Here is a 21,445-nt window from a genome sequence, read left to right on the forward strand (position 1 = left end):
GCCCACAGAAAATCCTCGTTGTGGCACCTACAGGTAGGGCCAACCATAGCTAGGATAACTCAGCAACGGGAATCTTGGATGACCTCTTTTTCTGGCTGTCCAAACCCTAGCTGTGCCCAGGGTGCCACAAAGATCAAGTCTTTCCCCTCTTCCTCTACCCATTCAATTTTTGTCCTTGTTGGGCCTCTTTTATTATCCTTGATCAGACCACACCTCCTTTTATTTATTTTTCTTGTCTGATTGCATTAGCAAATACTTCCAGAAAATAATGTTAAATAATGACGGTGCCAGACATTTTGATGGAAACTTTTCATTTTTCACCATTGACTTTGTCTACATACCAAATACATATACACTAAAATAGTCACATATTCATAAAGTTATATCAAGAAGCATCCTTCAGTTCTTTTTGTTTTTTTAATTTTGTATAGGTTTTTTTGTTGTTTTTTGGTTTTCTTTTTTTTTTTTTTTGGTACTGGGGATCGAACTCAGGTCCTTGCACTTGTGCAGCAGGCGATGAAACCACTGAGCTAAATCCCTGGGCCACTTCAGTTCTTTAAGTATTTGATCTACTCTGGGAGTTTAGGAAGTGGCTACTGTAGTTGTAATAATTTGACAGAAAAGAGCTGAAAAAAATAACTTGCTCAAGCTCACACAAGTAAAAAGAGGCAGATTCAGGATTCAGATATTAGCAGGGAATGGGCAGAGCTCATTTTCTTCAGCCTGTACATACCATAACAGCTTCACTGTTATTAGTACAATTTTATAGACAATACTTCAGAAGAGAGTTTGATTTGCCCAAAGGAAAAACAGCTGGTGAGTGTATCTTCCTTGTGGGTTACCAGGGTGGTCTTGTGGTTCACCTCCATTTCACATTGGGTTCATTTCTTCTGCATGTGGTGTGATTTTCTCCAATCTGTCATCCATTCCATTCCTCTGCCTTCGCTTTTTGTCATGTCAACTCTACTTTTCTTTTTGATGCTGGGGATTGAACCCAGGGCTTCATGCATGCTACACAAGTGCTACAACCCCAAACTTCAGCTATACTTCTGATGTGAATATTACTCTACTACATTTGCTTACTCTGCAGTAGTATTATTTTCATCCTTTAGTTTTCTTGGTCCTTACAATCTCCTTTTCACCTCATTGTATTGCCTTGTCTCAACATTGATCACTTGTTTCAAAGAGTTCGGGTAATCTTTAATTTGTGAATGCAAAACACTTCTTATCTACTATTTCTACTTCCCAGAAGCATTTCATTCCAGGATGTATTCTTATGTTTCCTTTGCACAATACCCCTCCTCTCTCCCTCTCCTCCTGGTTTATCCACCTCTATCTTGTGCTGCTGTCACAAAATACCTGAGACTGAGTAATTTACAAAGAACAGAGATTTACTTCCTAGAATTATGGAGCCTGGGAAGTCAAGATCAAGGGACCCACATCTGGTGAGGGTCTTCTTGCTCTGTCATCCCATGGCAGAACATGGAAGGGCAAAAGATTTCACAAGTATGTGTTTGTGTGTGGGAACTCACCTTTTTATCAAGAACCCACTCCGATGATAACTAACTCAGTCCTGTGATGCTGGCAAAGCCCTCATGACCTGTGCCCCTCTTAAAGCTCCCACTTCTCAATACTGTTGCACTGGGCATTAAGTTTCCAACCCATGAATTTGGAGGACACATTCAAATTGTATAGTACTCTTTCCTTCTTACCTTTTTCTCATGAACTTTTGCAGAGGTACAGTCAGTCTCCGTTTGTTCCCACTTACCTTGGACTGGGAGCCCCTTCATCCAAGGCCCTATTTTCCAGAAGGGTGGCTTCCCCTTTTCCTGCACCTGTCCTCCCCTCTGACACCAGCTCAGGGGCTCAGCGCTGCTGGCTCACATTCTCTCCCCTTCACTGGTCAGCATGGGACAGAAGGGCTGGGAAAGACTCAGTCCTAGAAAGCCTGTAAGTGAGCTGGGTCTCTCTGCTCTCTTCATTTGTACTTTTAAACTTTTAATTTTGGAACAGTTTTAGGTTTACAGAAAAATAAGAGTTCCCATGTATTCCTTTACCCAATTTCCCTTATTACTTCTTATATAACAGCTTCATTGAGGCATAATTTATACTATAAAATATACCCACTTAAGGTATACAATAGCTTTTCATATCAGAGTTGTGCGACATAATCAATTCCAGAACATTTCATTGTTCCCAAAAGAAACCCCTGTGCCTAATAGTAGTCACTTTCCATTTTCTTGCAATTTTCATCTGCCCTGGATACTTCTGTAGTTTGTCTCTATTGATTTATCTTTTCTAGTCTTTCACAGAAATGGAATCATGCAATATGTAATCCTTTGAGACTGGCTTCTTTCACTTAGCAAAACACTTTCAAGGTTCATGATGCAGTGTGCATCACCACCTCGCTGCTTTTTATGGCACAGTAGTATTCCATCGCATGGCTAGACTGCATTTTGTTTATCCATGAATCAGCTGTTGAGCATAGGGGTTGTTTCCACCTTTTGGCTATTGTTAACAATGGTGCTAGGAACATTCGTGTACAAGTTTTTTGAATAGACATATATTTTCAATCCTCTTGAGTCTCTACCAATGAGTGAGTGGCTAGATTATGTGGTAACTCTACATTTAATCCTTTGAGGAACTGCCAGACCATTTTCCAAGGTGACTGAACCACTTTAATTCCCAACACCAGGCATGTGGCTTAGATTTCTCCACCCCTTGCCAACACTCCTTATTATCTGCCTTTTGAAGTGTAGCCATCCTACTGGGTATGGCGTAGTATCGTTACAGCTTGTGCTTTATTGGTCATTTGCATATCCACTTTGGAGAACTGTTTATTTAGGTGTCAGTGAGTTTTTAAAAACAAAATTCCTACTTTGCATACAAATATACTCCATTCCAGCTGGAACTTTTCTAGCCCTACCAGGAAAGCTCATCAGACATTTTGGACTGAGGGGCTTATGTTTTTGTTTGTGTCTGTGTAACTGAGCAGCTCATGAATTCCATTTAGCTAAGGTCTTGTTTGTCACCAGAGATTATTTATATAAGATAGTTATTGCTTATATACTTTCTTCCTGCCAGCAGGAAGGAAAAATAAAGTGCATAGCAGCAGTGTTTCTCTCTCCATCTGAGATGCTCCTTGCTCCTACCACAAGACCAGCACCAACTGTCACAGTGCCCATCTCTTCCCTGGGCCTCCCAAATCCACATCCCCACCACCACCACCACCACACTGGAGGGAACTACGAGGGTTTTAGATGTCTCTTTGCCATCCTTCTTTAGCTGTACTGCTTTTGGGAACAAAGAATATGTTCATTCCTGGAGTCTTCATCCAGCTTGGCCTAAATTGTGCCGCCTCTAGGTGACATTACGAAGCAGGTGCTCCTGGCTGAGATCAAGTGTCCACATAAGTGGCCCGTTCCTTGCTGCTTGTATTTCCTCTAGGTCAGTTCATTGTGCAAAATGAAACACAAATAGCAACAAGGATGCCATAAGAGTAATTGTGTTTTAGTAGCTCCTGACTCGGTTGTAAAAGAGTAAAAGCCCTGAGCAGAACCAAACGCATGAAAACCAACCCTGCAGACAGAAAACACACAAATCTGCCCTGCTATTCCTCAGGCTGGGGGACAGACAGGGACAATGCTACCTGCAAGATTCACAGGACATACTGTTTTTCCTAAGGCCACACAGCAGCTATAAAAATGCCACAATCTCCTCCTTTTTGCTTTCTTACCAGTGAAGCCCTAGAGCCACTGTTGCTAGTTTAGGTTATGCCAGGGGCACCCAAGTGTATGGCCACTTTGCCTCCTAGCAGCACCAGGCCCTAGTAATCCTCACATTTCCCAATCTGCCTCCAAAACAATCACCACAGCGGAACAGATCCTGCCCCCTGGGGCCCTCCTGTGGGGGAGAGAGGGTAAGGTGGGACTTAGAAGACTCACTCCCTCCTCCCTCTTGCCCAGCGGCATTCCACCAGGTCAGTACTTAGCTGTTATCAGACCCCAGGCTTGAGCACTAATGTGTCTGGCTGATTAGACACTGATGTTAGTAAGACATCCACATGGTCCTGCTCTGTTTTGCCCACTCAACTAAGCTTTTGTCACCTCCAGAGACCATTAACTAAGGGTAATTACTGCTCAGTCTTTCTTCCTGCGAGCAGGAAGGGAACAAAAATAGTGCTTAGCAGCAGCTCTTCCAGATCTAGTCACCTCTTCTAGATAGAGGTGGACCACTCAAAATGATAGTGTTTGGCAATTTTGCTGCCCATGCAGGAAGGTGGACAGTTGGCCAGCCCTGCCCATGGACAGCACTTGGAAGAAAGGGCAATGATTAGTGTGTACCTCTCAGGGCCACTCCTAAAAGCCTGCGAGAGATCAGCCATGGGTGGCACCTGCCCCTGGCCCCAACTAGCTGTCTGTCCCTGGGCAAGTTCCCCTTCTTTAGGCATCAGTCTATTGCTCAGTTCACTAAGACCCCTTCTTCTCCTTCCTCTTCCTCTTTCTCTTTCCCTTCCCTTTCCTCTTCCCCTTCTCCTTCTCCTTCTATGGTACTATGGACCCAAGACCTCATGCACTAGGCAAATACTCTACCACTGAACTGCACCCCCAGTCCTAAGGCCTCATCTTAATTGTTGGGTAGTCTGTGATTCCAAGTTCAAACCATGGAGTCACATGGGGTTCCCAGAAATAAAACTCATGTGTTAAATGCTTTCTATGCCCCTAAAACCATGCTTAGCATTTTGCACATATTACCTTATTTAATCCTTAAAACAATTAATGATTAACAGTTACTGATTAAATACTATTATACTATTTCAGGTAAGGAAATTGAGGCAGAGAGAGGTCAGGTAATTTGTTCGATAGCCAGTAAGTGGCCACCCTGCTCTTAGTGAGCACAGCAAACTGAGGCACAGAGAGGGATGTGACTCCCCTCAGGCACACCACCCATCTTAGTCACTCTCCTGATCGATGAGACAAAATACCCAACACCCATAATTTAAAGGAGGTGAGGTTTATCTCAGCTCACAGTTTCAGAAGTTTCACTCCATGGTTAGCAGGCTCAAATACAGAAACAGCATGGCAAAAGGGCCTGGGTGGAGAAAAGCTGCTTGTATCATGGATCAGGAAGCAGAGCAAGAAGGGAGGAGCCCTCAGTGACCCATCTCCAGTGAGGCCCATCTCCTAAGAGCACACTGGGCTGCTGAACTCACTAGTGAATGGATCCATCGATGAGTACAGCATCCCCATGTATGATACGATCACCTTCAAAAGCCCATCCTCTGAACACGAGGCTTTTGGAGGACATCCCAGATCTAAACCATAACACTACCAGAACCCAGTTCTCTTGGCTTCCCAGCCCAGGACCCTCGCCTGGCCTCCCTTTTTTCCATACCTGCTAGCAGTGCCTCTTTGGAGCTGCTCTAGCCAAGACAGGGCAGGGCTCTTCTTCCAAGACCCTGACCCTTTCATGTGGCCTGACCTGGGGCTGCGCCCCCCACTTGGAAACCAAGGCTCAGAAAGGGGGACAGAGGGGCTCCCTGGATAAATGCTCATTCCTAGAGGATCTGTGAGGGCCTCGCCCAGCAGGCTCTGTCTCCACAGCAGCTGTGCCAGCTCCTGTGCCCATTTCTGCAGGCCAGAGGCTGCACACTGTGGCCATATGCCAAACCCAGACCATTGATGGGTTTCATCCGACCTGTGGGTTATCTATTTTTTGTGAACATTTAAAAATGTGTATTTGAGTTTTCTCTTGAAGCCATGGAAACACCAGATCCTCATTCCTTATGGCATTTGTTCTCAGGCACCATTGTCTCCACTTGTTTACAAGGTTTGCCTTGAGTCAGGACCCCTGCCCTGTACACAGCCCCTTTATGCAGCATTCTCAGCTCTCCAGAGACCTCATTATTCTGCACCCACGCAGCAACAGCCTCCAAGCCCTGGGACAGCGAGAGCTGCTTTCCCCTTTTCTTGCCTGGAACCATTGCCCATTGAGCTTGTAGCTCAATCTCTCATTTTATGGAAGCAGCTCAGCCCTGGAGAGCTCAGAAGCATTTTGTTCCCAGTCACAGAGCAAGGGGAGTTCTTGTATAAAGCTTTTTTTTTTTTTAATTGCACTGCAAGTCACAGGACATTAGCAGTAGGGATCCAATTCGAACCACTGCAGAAATTGCCCGCTGACCACTTAGTTTTGGCCAGTGGCCAGCTCTGCTGTTCCTTGGCGGAGGGGAAGGAGGACAGACATGGTGGAAGATCATATGGAGAATGGCAATGACAGTAAATGTCCCCATCCCCAGTATAAAGGGTTGCCAGGAAAGTAGACTTCCTAGGAAAATATCAGGCCAGAGCAGTTTTCTCTATCTTGCAGAAGAGTGAGGCAGTGGCCCGACTCTCAGGCAAGGATGGCCCATGCCTGGGTCTCCGGCACCCCCTGGCCCACTGCTCTGCCTGTGCAGCCTGCTGACTACTTGGTGTGATGCTCGGATGACATCAGTGATTCAGAGGCCCTCGGGACTGTCCCAGGCTCTTGGGGATATCATCATGAATGCCAATTCTTGCCATGTACACTGCAAATACGCAAGGTTGTGGAAGTGTCACCTGTCTGGATGCCCAAGACTTCGTCTGTAGGTGTCTTTTGGGGGGTTTTTTGGTACCGGGGATGAACTTGGGTCCTTGCACTTGCACAGCAGGCGGCAAAACCACTGAGCTAAATCCTCAGCCCTTCTGTAGGTGTTTTGAGGGAAGATAAGAATCAGACTTTATAATATTTAGGGTCCAATATTATTACATCACTGGAGAGACTACAATCTGAACAACCTTTTTGGAAGCAATTGGGAAATGTGCCTCAAGTGACTTCGAGATGTGGTTTGGGTACATTTGCACCCTAGCGCACTTCTGGGAATGTTTTCTAGGATAAACCAGGTAAGTGTCAAGGGTTTTTCTTACATCACTATTTATGACACCAAAGCTGAGAAACGACCCAAGTAAGGCCTACTGCAGGGTAGTGGTGTGGGGAGACCAAGATGCTAATGGCAGGCATTGCAATGGCCTCCGTGTGTGTGTGTGGTAGGTATATTTACATACATGCACACACGTAGAAGGATTATAAAATTGTTAGTGGGGGTTACTGCTTGGTAGAAAGATGGATTCAATTTCTCATCAGATTTTAAATTTTGTCAGTAATGAACATGTAGTTCATGCATAAAGTTTCAAAATAGAGAGAGGATTTCGGGGTAGGCCATGGAGACTTCTAGTCAGTGGCAGGTGCGTCCCTGGGCACCATCCAGTCACACTCTTACCTGCCATTTCTCTTCCCCATCGCAGCCCCCAACACACACACTCTTGGCCCCAAGCCCAGGCACCTGAACACAGGCAGGGAGGAGGGACTCTGCGGGAAGTACCCACACAGCTCCAGGTCAGACGACCCAGGCCTTGTGCCTAACCCCTCCCCTGCCTCCTGTGTATGTCGCAAGGAAGGCCTGGAGGTCCATTACTAGGGGGTTTGCAACAAGAATGAGGCCAGAGGCCAGGCTGCCCCGTGAGGGCTGGACTGCTTCTCAGGAGCAGGTGGAGGCTGAGCTGGCCCCTGGAGGAAAGAGTCTCCTGGCCTCCACATGGAGGACAGCCATGGTGAGGACTTGCCAGGCTCCCCGGACAAGAAGGTAAGCGGATCTCATCCAATGTATGATCACACTGGAGGAGGACAGATGTCTTAGCAATACTGAGGTTTTTGATTTAGAGCCATGGGCTACTTTACATAGGTATTCTTAAGTTTTTCTCCACAATACTTTATAGATTTCAGTGTATAGTATTTGGTGTTCTTGATGCTACTGTAAATGGGTCTGTTTTTTTAAACTCCCCTCATGCACAGGGCTGCCAGTGATTCTAAAGTTCACACTCACCTACAAACATCTATTAACATTTCACTTGTACTTTCTTACCTGCTCTTATGGTGGTCACTTCTACCCATGTCTCACCAAAGGTGGGACCGACACTATGTGTGTCCTGTGTCCAGAGAGGCATGTCACCTTTTGGAAATTAATTCACTTGCTTTCCTTGTTTTACTTCTTGTTATGGTAGAGTGAATCTCTTCCTTTCTCCAGTGATAGGGATCGAACCCAGGGCCTCATATATGTTAGGCAAGTGGTCTACCACTGAGCCACATCCTAGCCCCTGTGATGCTCTCCTGTAGCGTTCTGTACCCTAAACAGAGGCAGGTGACCTGTGTTCAGAGTCCCATGGCCCAAGCCAAGCCTGGACAGCTGTAGACCTGCAGGGATGGGCAGGCCACAGTGAAGCTGGAAGCGGGACCCCAGGCTGAGGGCTGGGGGTCTGGCAAAGCTCACTGGTGTGCATAGGGAACAGCTCCCTTGTCCTCCAAGCTGACAGGTTCAGGAAGAACCCAGTGACCCACATAACTCCTAGGAGGCCCCTCATGGTCAGAAAGCACACATTCTCTGTTTTCAGAAGTCACCCAGGCAAGTCCCTGTTTCCAGGTGAGCAGATGGGCATCGGCCCCTCAGAATGCGATCACCTGAAGGCTCCCTGGAGACATCTCACCCCACACCGGGGCCCTGTGGAGGATCCAGGGGTTGGTTTCTGGGTCCCTCCTCCTCGATTCAGGTGCTGTGATTCTGCTTCTAGGTGCTATGCTTCTGCCTGAGATGCTGAATGGGGGAAGATTTCCAGTGCCGTAAATTTAAATTATTGACCCAACATTCCTGCTCCGTGTCCTGACAATGGCAATTGTCTGTGTCCACTGCCCAGAGCACTATGTGGAGGATTCTTGGGGTGAATCTGGGCTCAGAGGGGAATGGTGCAGTGATAAATTGGCAATGTCTGTCACAGGCACAAGATAGGGACATGTGGGCATGTTTTTGCATGTGTTACTGCTGTACCAGGCAGTGCGCCAGGATCGCTGTTAGAGCAGGGCTACCAGGGCTCTTAGAGGGCCTCACTCTGCCCATACGATCAATCTCCATAGCAGGGACTGCACCAGGCCAAGAGGAAGTCTCTGCACAGGGCACACAACCCTCCTCTGTAGGCCACACTCTGGGCTCTGAGGCCACAGAATTCCTGCCTAAACCATCCTGAGACTGCTTCGGAGGCCTGTGCTAGCATCTCCCTGGCTCAGCTCCCCTGACGTATGCCTGGGTCACCTCATGAGCACCCCTAGGCCTGATGGCAGCTGCTTACAGAAGGGTAGCTCCCAAAGGGAGGTTTGGAAAGCTCTGAGTACTTGAACACTTTTGTCGCTGTGGATCCCAGAACTACCTCCCAGCCATCTCCACCCTTTGGGTGGTGACCTGCAAGGCCACCCAGCTCCTTGGTGGTCTCCCCCTGCCATCCCACCCCTCATTGTCTTGCTACAACCCACCCCAGCCCCTTACAGCTCTGGCTCCATTGTCCCCTTGCCCCAAAACAGAGAGAAAAAAAGAAAAAACACACAGCAATGCTTTTTGGGGTCCAAAACAAAGCACCAAGGGCAATGTTAATAAATACATAACATTAAGAGAGCTAAGTCTCCAAGGCATAGGGTTCACACTCCTTGGCCCAGGCCAGGCTGGTTCTCAGGAATGATTTGGTGTGTGCTCCAGCAACCTACAGAGGGAAGGGCAGCCCTGGGAGAACACCTGGGGCCTCAGGACTCCAATTCCCCAAGGAGGCTACAAGGTCAGGACCCATTGCTCCTCTTCCTCCTATCTGAGAAGGGAGTCTGACAAGCACCTCTATGAGCCTGGGTAATCTGTTGAGAGCTCAGAGATTCCTGCAGACCCTAGGATTGAGGACCCTTGGAAGGCTGAAGGCCTGGGCTACTTCCCAAGGGCCAGAGGGCCTAGGGCCATTACCTGGCCCCCTGGAGGTAGCAGAGAGAGTGGCTGGCCTGTCTGAGGCCCTGCAGCACCACGGGTCAGTGTGCTCTCCTCACCCCAGCTTGGGGGCTGAGGCCGGGCTGTCACCTTTGTCATCCCCTGGGCATTGGCTGAGCGGACTCTCTGGTCCCCAGAGCCACCCCTCAGAGCACCACACAACCCTAGCCTGGCTCAAGCCAAGCAGGAGAGGACCCCTGACTCCAGTAGGAGTAGACTTTGGCAGAGGGCAATGGCTGAAGGGCAGAGTCTGAGAAGTCATGTCTTGTGTGTCCCACCAGGCTGGCCTACTCCTAGCCCTGCAGGGCTAATTTCTGTTCCAGCCAGGGGTCCAGCACCAGTTTGGAAACCCCTGATGATGAGGACTTGGGGACAAGCATATCCTGGGACCCCTTCTCTGTGGGCTGGGCGTACAACTGGTCTATAACATGGAATCACCAGAAATAACAGAAGTGACATCCACAGAGTGGATCCACAGTGTGGCAGAGTGTGGACATGAACACTTCACTCCAGCCAGCAGAGGTGAACTGGCCTCTGCCCCCAGCCTCAGCTTGTGGAGCTGCATGGGGCTTTCAGCTGAGGACAGCTGGGCCTGAGGTGAACTTGTTTGCCCTCTGTGCTCACCGTACTTCAGGGAAGCTGGCCACCATGTTCGTTCCAGGTCCTTCCCCAGCCTGCCCTGTGAGCAGCCCCTACCTCCCTCTGCCTGCTTTGCCATTCTGGGGCCTGCACAGGGGTCCTCACAAGTCCTGGGAAAGTAGGCATCCCTGACAGCTCCCAGCATGAGCTTCAGATCTGCCTGGGGCCTGCTGGCTCTGGGGAAGGGTGCTGGCAGACCCTCGGCCCTGAGAGGCCCCAGGAGCCCCTGAGAGGTCCAGTCTGGGGACTGCTGGCTGAGGTATCTCTGGTTCGGGCTTTCCCTGATCTTCTTCCTCCCACCCTCTGTCACGGGGGAAAGAGCGTCACAGCCCCAAATAGGAACAAGAAGGCAAATAATTTAAAAGGAAGTCTGCGCTTGCCCCTGCCCTGCTCCATGAATCCTCTGAGCTGGGGTCGCTGGGGCAGCACACGGAGTGTAAACTTGACTGACAGGATGGCATGGCATGGCTCATGTCACTAGGGAGGTGGTGGGAAGGCTGGTCCCCGATGCCTCGATTCCTCTCTGGGCCGCCCTTGGTCCTCAGAGGCTGTCACAGCTGCTGGGGTCCAGCCCCAAGGTGGTGCCTGAGGGGTGGCAGGGGAAGTACCCCCAAATACTCTGGGGCTCAGGGTCTGTGGGACCAAGTAGGGCTGGGGGACTGAGGACCTCGTGTCTGGTGGCCCTGGGAGCTGGGTGGGTCGGCCATGCTGGTGGTCATCTGCTCCTTCTGGCTCCATGGTAGGCTCCATGATGTTGGGAGTGGCCTTGGGTTGTGCTAAGTGGCTCCCAGGAGTAGGGAAGGTGGGTGTGGAGGACAGGCTGGCGTTGGGGCCTGAGGCCTTTTTGGAGCAGGACTCACAACACAGCCGATGGTAGCCAGGGATGGCACAGTGGAGATCAAGCACTTCCATCTGGCAGAAGATGGACCTGTCCCCCACGCAGGGCTCCGCTGCACATACAGCACAAGGACGTGCCAGGGAATGCCCACCGGCCAGGTGACAGGCATCCCACCTCCCACTCACCCCCCAATCGCCCACCCTTCATCCCCAACCCTGCTGTATTCACTACTCTGCTTAGCCCAGGAGGTCCCTGGGCCACCTGGCAGAGAATGAGCCCTTCTATATGGGAGAGTAACTGAGCCCCTGGAGAAGCAGATCTCAGTGGGATCCCCGCTCACAAACCATCCAGACCTACTCCACCAGGGGATCCAATATGCGGGAAAACCCCAGAACTGGGGCCCTGTGTGATTCATCCACAGACTTGGCTGCTCCAGAATTACCTGGCAGCTTCAGCACAGGCCGTGCCTGCCTCTGCCCCAGTGAGTCTACCCTGCAGCCAAATGCAAGGACCCTGTTCTGGATGGAAACAGGAACCCTTACCCCCCCAATCAACCCAAAGGGTCTAACCCCTCCAGCCGCAGTCAGGCCAATGCCCAGGGAGCTCACACCCAGGTTAACAAGCAGATCAATGTCTTGCCAGCAATGAGTACAATCTGGATCACTAAGCCCTCCACCACTAACTTTGCAAGCAAGTAAATTGAGATTTAAGTTTAGGTTAAAATATTGTAGATAGGTAAGTTAATTAGATATCTTGTAGGCAGTTAGGGCCAGCCCACAAGGGGCCAACATGGAGGACAGTCAAGGAAGGAGCCAACATGGAAGACAATCAAGACACATTCACTGAAGGTTAGAATTGTAAAAGGAGAGAAACTACCACAGCCATGTAGGATGAATAGCAGTGATTGATATTCTAAATAGGTATCAATCACCTGGGTGGGGGACAAAGATCTTCCAAGAAAGATCCCTGACCCAACCCTTTCCACAGAAAATCCTTGCTCATTCCTTACACTCTTACTAAGTGACTTGTTTCCCCATTGGATCCCCATTTAATCAATATTACCTAATCGACTATACTTGTCATAATCTTATTGGTTGTTAATAGTTTTGTCAACCTTGTGATTTGTCATTGGATCAATGTTACCTAAGCGACTGTGCTTGTAATCTTACTAGTTGATGACAGTTTTGTCCCATTTTGAACCCGCCTCACCTCATGGTTTTGTCCCATAAAACACCTTTGAGAAGTTGGGTGAGTGGGCAATCCATTTTCCAGTCCCCCTTCTGTCTTAGACAAGAAGCTACCTTTTTCTCAATAAATTTTTCCTACTCTTAATGTTACTCCATTGTTTCTAGAATTCATTCTTCAATTTTAGAGAACACAAACTCACATTTCTCATACCTAGCAGGTTTGGGAGTTACATCTCTTCCCCCTATATCAGAAACACTGTGAGGCCTTGGATAAGTGTTAGACAAAATGGCCACAGGGAGGTCTGTTACTCAAAATGGCACCCCCCTCTCGTAAGCGGGTCATTTCCTCTCCAGGAAAGTGGAACTGAACTCATCTGCCAATAAGTTTAAACTCCGTTACCCACCCCAACGATATGACCAATCACTGCCCCTCCACAATGCTCTCCCAACTACAAAATCCTATATAAGCTCTACCTCACCAACCTCATGCTCTCTCTTGCCATTGTTTGAGACAGCCCAGCAGCTCTCCCCCAATAAATCCCTGCCTCAGGTGCTCCTGCTTCAGCTCGATTTCTTTCAATAAGTCCCCCAAATTCTCCAAGCCTCAGTTTCTTTGTTTTTTAAAATAAGTAATGGAAGATAACATTACAATTATAAATGACACTTATAAAGTGGCCAGAATAGAAGGGTGCTCATGATACTAGTTTTCTTTGCTTTAAGCAGCATCTGAACACGTTTCTGTGATTAATGCAGCCAGGGCCCTCTAGGCAGAATGCCAAGGCAAGAAACGTGGCTTTCTTCTAGTTTGGCCAAAGACAACTGGGGGCAGGGAGCATAGGGAAACATCAGAGAAAATGCAAACCCAGTGACCTCTAGGTGGCATCAAAAGTCCAGGACCAGAATCAGGACCCCAGCATTTGCTTTTAGGAGGAAAAGAAGGAAGAAAATCCAGGAAAAGGAGCTGCCTGAGCTTCAGCCCAAGGAGCAAAGAAGCAGAGGTTGAGGGATTTGCACAAAGTCACACAGCCACACCTAGTTTTCTAAGGAGGAGTTGGAGTCTAATCTTTCTGTTATTCATCTTGTCAGACCCTGGTTCTTGGCAGGGTGAGAAAGAGAAAGAAAGAAAGAACCTAGGAAAGGAGAGTGGACCACATAGCTTGCTGTATAACAGGTGTTCGGCAAATTTTCATTTGTGAATGAATGAATGGAGAGGGGGATGAACTGACCAGCTTCTAGTCACAAGACAGAGGGAAACTGCTCCTCCTATTGTGTTGCTGTTAGCAGAGCTGAGAAGTCATGGAGCAGTACAGCAGCATCCTCACTTCCCAGCTACAGACTCAGACTGCCCGCCGGGTCTGTTCCACTCGCTACACAGTAGTATTTGGGACCCCCCAAAAGGTTCGGGGACAGAGAGGGGTCCAGGGGCTGCACTTACTTGGTGATCTCTTGTTCATGGGAGGCAAAGTCCCGGACTCTGACACTTGCTGTCCCTCTAGGGTCACGAGCTCCTGGATCTCTGCCGTTGCTGTGGAGTTCTGGAGATTTCCTAGAGTAAGGAGAAGCAGCCTCAGTACTGGCAGCACCTGTAATCCAATATGCTCAGGACCAGAAACATTTTGTAGTTTGGATTTTTCTTCACATTTTAGAATATTTTTATATATGTAATAAGATAAAAGGACAGGACCCAAGTCTAAACATGAAATGCATTTGTTTCTTATATATATAGCATGAATATAACTGTATACAAATATTTCAAATCATTATTATAATAGACATCAATAATTGTTGAATTTGTTTTAAAATTTGAAATTATGAACTATACTACTTAGAGCTATTATAATTATCCATTTTAAATTTTAATAATTTTGAGAATGAAACAGAGCTTGAGTATCACAGCGGAAGGAAGAGTCCTTTTCCCTTGGGGATGCTGACTAAATTGTGTGCTCTGCATCTGTGTTTTGACCTGGACCTGTTCCTATGAGGTCAGGTATGCAATTTTCAACTTGCAGCATCATTCCAGCCCTCAAAAAGCTTTAGATCTTGGATTCCAGATGTTTGGATTTAGGGGTATTCAACCTGTATTTGGGATTTCTGTGGGCCTAGACGCAAGGGCTGGGTGCAAGTTCAAGGCCAGAGGAGCTGCGCCAGGCCTCCCCATCCCCCAGCTCACCTTCACAGGCGGGCAGGCTGCAGACCTGCGAGGTGTCTGGCTTGTCCCCCTCACACTGCCTGAGGCTGTTGGCGGTGGTCCTGCACACCACCTGCCGCTGCTGGACGCCTGCTCCACAGGTGGCAGAGCACTGTTGTGGAGAATGGGGACCAGGGTGGTGTGGGGAGAGACAGGATGACCAGTGAGGTCAGAGTACAGCCAGAGCCCAAGGTCAGAGGCAGGAGCCACGTCTTCACTCGATGTGCAAGGACTGCTTCTAAATATAGCCTCAGCAGAACACCATGTCCAGCCTCAGATTCTCCTTAACCAGAGGTAGAGCTGCCACCCAAGCTCAGGGCCCCATGGGCCCTTCCATAACCTAAACAGTGAACCCCTGGCTTGGGAGGGGACTTCATTCCAGCTACACCCACCTGTGTCACTGTGCCTGGTCTGTGCCCAGGTTCTCAAATATCCCATGTATCACACGACAGCTCCTGTTGTGATCCATCATGTGGTGTGAGCTAGGGCAGGACAATCTACTTGCTGAGCCTTGTTGAGGGCAGGTAGCTGGATTGTGGTACCTGCTGTCCCCGACTCAGTTCCCAATTCCATAACCCAAGAGACCTAAGTGACGGAAGCTCTAAGGACCCTTCTATCTCTGACAGTCAATGACCTCATGACTCGATTTACCCAACACTGGCTCACAGAGACATGTTTACAGTGTCTTCTTCCTCAGAGGGGAAAGGCATAGGGCAGAAGACAGACTGTAGGTGCAAGGGCCGCTACACACCCTGTCCCCTGCACCTGACACACTTCCTACTCTGCTAAGTGGGTTGGCGGGAGGGTCCCAGGTGGCAGGACAAGGACCCTAGGAAGGCAAGCTTGCCCAATGTGACTGGGTCGCTTTCTAGGCACTGACCACAGCCTCTCTCAGTAGACAGGAAAGAGCTTGCATACTGGGGCATGTGACCCCTGAGTGAAACATCAAGATCAAGGGGCCACCATGGGACAACCATGACTCATCCTCCTGGGACAAATGACAGACCAAAGTCCCACAAAGACCAGCCCCCAACTCTGGAGCACTGGCCAGCCTCACAGGGACTCTGTCTTCCACTTCCTCATCTCTGTTAGTTTATCGCTGGCACCTTCACGGACCAGCAATCTTTCTGTTTTGTATCAAAACAAATGAAGTGGTAAGTTATGGAGGAGAATGTGAGACCTCAGTTGAGTACAGATATTTTGTTATTTATTCATTCATTCACTCGTGTATGCTGGGGATAGAACCTGGGGCCTCATACATGCTGGGCAAGTGCTTTACCACTGAGCAACGTACAGCCCCCAGCCTCAAGTGGGGACTTTTGGTTCTTTAAAATTACTCTATTATGTACTATTTAAAGCAGGCCCTCCCTGACTACCCTTGGTCTTTGGTCACATTCCTGCAGCCCTGCACAGCTCCAGCTGGCCGATCTGTGAATGCTATTTTTGTCACTGGTTTATGTGTTTATTATGTCTCCTTCACAGGACTGTAAGCTTCAGGTGGAACCATGTCCTGGTTGATGCTGGGTTCCTGTCATGCTTTGTACAATGCCTGGCATGTAAGCATTTCTAGAAGGTAAGGATGTGCTTTAGTTTGCTCCTGTGGGATGCAGGGCTGTTTCCTGTGGCTCTTGGTGCCCTGTGAGCTTACAGCAGATGTGAATGGCCTAGCACAGAGCCACGAACAGTGTATATGGGAGTAATACCATGTTGTTCTGAGGACACCCCAGATCAGATGTGGGAAGGCTTGGACAGAATCTCTCTGCCTGCACAGAGCACCAGGAAATCCCTTTGAACCTTACTCCACCCAGACCTGCCTCTTTCCTGAGTGCCTCTGGCATGCTGAAGACGACTCACCTGGGACCAGGCTCCCATCCGCCACTGGGCTGGGCAGGGAATGCGGAGGCAGGGCCTCCGGGCCTCAGGCCGGGCACCGGGACAGGCCTTGGCTGGCAAGGCCTTACGAGTGCCATTGGAGAGGGGCAGCAGGCACTGTACACCCCGAGTCTGCACCCCCAGCTTCCCGCAGCTCCGGCTGCAGGCAGCCCATTCCGCTGTCACCCACCTGAAGACAGACAGGACGTAAGTTAGAGGGGAAGTAGACCAAAAGGACACTTCCTCCCAGGTGCCACCTCCCACCCCTGGAGAGACACAGATGAGAGCTGGAGAGTCCATTTGGCATCAGAATGCACAGGACCCAGACAATTGTCCACCTGGCTCTGCAGCAACCTGGCTGTGTGACCTCAGCAAGGTTAGTTCTCTCCTGCTGCTTCCTCAAGAGAGGCGGGATAGTATACCGAAGCCTGGCACCTACGTGTTCTTGTGCAAGCTATTAGCCCCACTAAGGCTCGGTGACCCCTCTTTGGATCAGGTTTCAACATCCCTTAGGTATCTGAATGCCTCCCACGTGCTGGGACTGTCCTGGGCACTGAGACTTGGCAGCGCACAAAACAAACCAAAGCCACACTTTCCCAGATAACCCGCTCCCATAGGGACAAGAGGGACACCATCTTCACCCCCCACCTCAGCCTCATTACCCACCAGCTCCAAGGGTCATCTGCAAGCATTTTAGTAGCCCAAGCCAAGGGGTACTAAACTGCCAAGCCAAGTCCTGCTCTTTCTCAGTTTTCTGAGACCTTTTAGTAAACGGGCTCTTCCAGGCCCTTTTTCCAAGCCAACCTGTTCCTTTAAAAAACAAAGAAAATTCCCAAACCACCAGGATCTCAGGTGGTTAGCCCGCACGCAGGCTCTGTGGTCACGTCTGTGGGGTTAGTCTGAATGGCAGGGTGAAGGGACAGCACAGAGGGTGGGTACAGGACGGGCTGGATACCACAGCCTGGGCTGGGCATAGCATGGCCACAGCACACTCATGCTGGCCACCAGCTCCCACCCTGACTCTGGATTATATGTCCACTCCGGCTCTGACCTAGTGTCCATCGCAAGGCAGCGCTCTCACCGCTCCCTGAAAGTCCCTCCAAATGACCCCCAGAACATGACCCTGTGCTCAGAAGAGCCTGGATCCTCAGGCTGGGGAATCCCGAGTGTGGGATAGATGACGCTGGGGGCTGGCAGGCCAAGTGTCCTTGGTGGACAGCATCCTGGTCTGGGGACTGGCGTCAGCAAGCACAGAATCCACTGTGTATATCTGAGCTTCCTGCCTGGGAGATTCTTCCTTCTTCTAGGAGTGGAAATTAGTGACCCAGAAACCCCAGAGGGCGAGGCTGCGCTTGGAGAGTGGGTGCTGCCCGAGGCAGAGCCTCTGGCATGGGCTGCTTTCTGCTACCGAAGCCTGGCTGCTGGGCTGTGACTCTGGGAAGGTGAGCAGCCCCTCCTCCTGGGTCAGGACAGTGAGAAGCAGGGGCCAAGCTCCAGAGCGCTCACCCAGGCTGGGGGCACGGGTGCTGGTTGCAGCGTCGGCGGATAGGCTTGGGCCTCTTCCGGGGGTCACACAGGTGCTGCTGCACCATGTGGTGGTCCCGTCTGCGCCGGCAGCCGTACTTAGTGAACTGGATACCTGTGAAAGGTAGGCTGCTGTGGGTCCTTTCTGGGTCCTCCTCTGGCCTGTCCAGGTCTGCAGGCAGGGGACCTTCTGGAGAGCCTGGGGGGCAATCCCACCTCCCTGGTGCCTTTGCGCCCCCTCAAGCCCAAGGCACTTTCTGCCTGCCTTGATCAGGACTGTCTCCTGCTCCCTGGTGCAGCACTGGCAGGCAGTGGCTTTGGATGGCTGCCTGTTCCCAGTGGGCCAGCTCTCATAGGTACAGACCCTGCCCAGGGCACCCCAGCCCATCCCTAGCCCCTGTCCACACACAGATCTTCCAGGGGAAACAGAGGCATGAGAAGGGCCATGTCAAAAGGAGACAATGCCAGGCTCCCACCCCTCCTGGGTCCTCTCCTCCCCAGAGACCCTGCTGCCCCACTGGGGACTGGGGGTTAGGAGAGCCGGCACCTCCTCCGCAGGCCTTGGTGCAGGGGGCCCAGCTCTTGAGTGCCCACTCGTAGGTGTCTGTCTCCTCCAGGAGCATGTTGTTGCTCCCGATGAGGGGCAGCAGGTCCTCGTGAATGACGTACTTGTAGGCCAGGCTACCTCGGGGGCTACCCTCAGCTGGGGGGAGCACCTGAGGGCAGACGGGGAGCAGGTGGCACAGGACCAGAAAGAGCAGCAGGGCAGGGATGGGGCCAAAGAGAAGGATGTGGGTTAAGGACAGGGATGGGGACAGTGCCAAGTATGGCTACGATGGGAGGTGGCAGCCATATGACAAACTCCTGCTGCCCAAACTAAGTACCTGCTATATGCCAGGCCTGAGAGCAGCTGGTCAGTACCAGGCCTGTGAATGCTTTTCCCTCCCATACACCTATGTCCTAACAAGGGCAGGACCCATGCATGTCCTTGGGTCTTTTTCTCACTCCCTGACTTTGAAAGATGTCAAGAAGCACAGCATGGATGCCAGACCCTTGTCAGATACATGATCTGCAAACATTTTCTCCCACCCTGTGGTCTTCCGACTTCTTAAGAGCATGTTTTGGCGTACATTTTCCATTTTGGTGAAATCTAATTTATCAATTTCTTCTTTTGTTGCTTATGCTTTTGGTAGTATATCTAAGAATCTAAGTCATAAAGATTTACCCCTCTGTTTTCTTCTAACAGTTCTATGGTTTCAGCTCTTATATTTAGGGCTTCGATTTGCCTTGAGTTAATATTTGTGTAAGGTATGAGGTAGAGATCTAGCTTCATTCTTTTGCGTGTGAATATCCAGTTGCCTCAGCACCATTTGTTGAGACTCTTCATTTCCCTTGAAAGACCTTGGTACCCTCGTTGAAAATCAGCTGCTCCCAGATATATAGGTGGTCAATAAATATAAAATGAATAGAAAATAAATGTTGGATGGAATTAAAATGGTGACACAATAGCCACAGACCCCACCCTCTAGGACCTCCCTGATTGGGGAGGGCAACACTAAGAACAAACCCTGTCCAAGGTCTCCATGGTGCTAACCAAATCTGAGGGCATGTGGACAGAGTTCTCACGAGCTGGTCTGCTTGCTTAACCATCCTGGCTCCATGAGCCCTGGCCCAGGCTGAGGAAGGGGACCTGGGCAGAGATGGGCCCTAGCCAGGACAATGGCTCTGTCTCCTTCTTAGAAGGTTGGTACTGCCAGATGGCACCCCCAGAGCAGCTGCCTTAAAGGCTTGAGAAAGCCACTTTAGGACTCACTCATGCCACAATGCATCCTGATGCTGAAGGATGCCTGATGACCTGGGGCAACCACCCTGAGCCCTGCCTGATGCCTGCCCCAGGCCCCATTTCCGACCCTGGGTGAAGAACAGACTTCCTGCATGTGGCCTCCCAGGGTCTAGCAGAGGGGACAGCCTCTGCCCTCCTCACCTGGCATGCTGCCAGCTTTTAAGCACAAATGAGGAGCTGCGCAAGAGTCGGTGCCTTGGCCTCCTGCAGGCATGGGAACTGGCAGCTTCTACCAGGCTGTGCAGGCAGCAGACAGCACAGGACAAGGGGCAAGCATGGTCCACTGCCGGGAATGGGGCTCACCAGGACAGCAATGGCTTCGGGCAGGGGCCCACTGGTCTTGAGGCTGTCCTTGGCATCTTTCACCTCATGCTCCCACTCCAGGCCCAGCGCAGTGAATGTCCGGCTCAAGGCTTCCTTGCCCTTGGGGTTGAGGATGAAGCTGCCGGTCACCTGGTTCTTCACCACTGGCCGGGGGAGAGGGGCACACAGATTTCTACTTCCTACTAAAGGGACTGGTGAATATGACAACAAAGACCTTCCCAGCAGGCCCTTTGAGGCTCCCCTGTCTGCCTGCCACCCCTCCCACCTGAATCCTTCCACTGCACAGGTCCACACAATGCCTCCTGCACACACTTGTCCTGCCTCTGGACCCCAGAGGTGGTGTCCACCACTGCTCCCACACTCACTGCCTCCCTTCTTCCTGACTATGCTCCAAATAGTTACAGCTCAACGTAATCTCCTCCTCCAAGAAGCCTGCTTTGATTGCCCCACCCTCAGGGATGCTGCCCTCCCTGGAGCTTCTGTAGCAAGGCGTAGAGGTGATAAGTTCAGGCTCTAGAGTCACAGACACCATGCGGAGTGACTTAGGCCCCCATGCTGCCTCAGTTTTCCCAACCATAAAATGGGATGATGGTATCCCTCATAGATCATCGTGAGGCTTAAATGAGATCATGGATAAAGTGTGGTTTCAGTTTGGGCAGGGCTATGGCCTTCACTGCCAAGGCTGCCACCACCCTGGGCTTCTGCAAAGAGCACATACCCCAGTAGACACACACACCCAGGCATGCATCACACACACACACACACACACACACACACACACACACTCACACTTCACACATGTGCAGAGGGCCGACCATGTACCTCACACAACCCTGGGCAACTCCAGCTTCCAGCTCGCAGTCACCTCTGCTCCTGTGCCTGTAGATTCCCCACACGCTCCCACTCCACCTGCCCCTCTCCAGACAGCCTTTTACTTCTCCATAGGAAGCAGCTCTTGGCACCCAAGGAATGTTCCCCATCTATGGGGGCCAAGGAACCAAACTTCTGTAGGCAGAGCAGGTGGAAGGGGCTGGCTGCTAACACTCAAGAATCATCATCCCAGGGAGGCAGCAAAATCAGCGTCAGAGTAATCCCCCTCCCTCCCACACCAATTTCAGCACAGCCCCCCACAACCTGGCAGGCACAGTGGGCAGGAATTATC

At 50.4% G+C, this 21,445-nt stretch overlaps 1 protein-coding gene across 1 annotated transcript in view; it reads right to left on the bottom strand.

Annotated features, from left to right (window-relative positions):
- Window positions 1–1,373: 1,373 nt before the first annotated feature.
- Adamts14 (ADAM metallopeptidase with thrombospondin type 1 motif 14) overlaps window positions 1,374–21,445 on the bottom strand; it is an 80,042-nt gene continuing 59,970 nt past the window's right edge. Inside the window, 8 exon segments of the mRNA XM_004846214.4 lie at window positions 1,374–11,014; window positions 11,017–11,457; window positions 13,968–14,078; window positions 14,703–14,832; window positions 16,575–16,782; window positions 18,099–18,231; window positions 18,664–18,832; window positions 20,263–20,426. Coding sequence (XP_004846271.3) covers window positions 10,977–11,014; window positions 11,017–11,457; window positions 13,968–14,078; window positions 14,703–14,832; window positions 16,575–16,782; window positions 18,099–18,231; window positions 18,664–18,832; window positions 20,263–20,426 — 1,394 coding nt within the window. The 3' untranslated portion in view covers window positions 1,374–10,976.

Source organism: Heterocephalus glaber, unplaced genomic scaffold, assembly GCF_053883595.1.
Source record: "Heterocephalus glaber isolate CG9 unplaced genomic scaffold, H.glaber_assembly_v1.0 deba00001497, whole genome shotgun sequence".
Lineage (NCBI taxonomy): Eukaryota > Metazoa > Chordata > Mammalia > Rodentia > Bathyergidae > Heterocephalus > Heterocephalus glaber.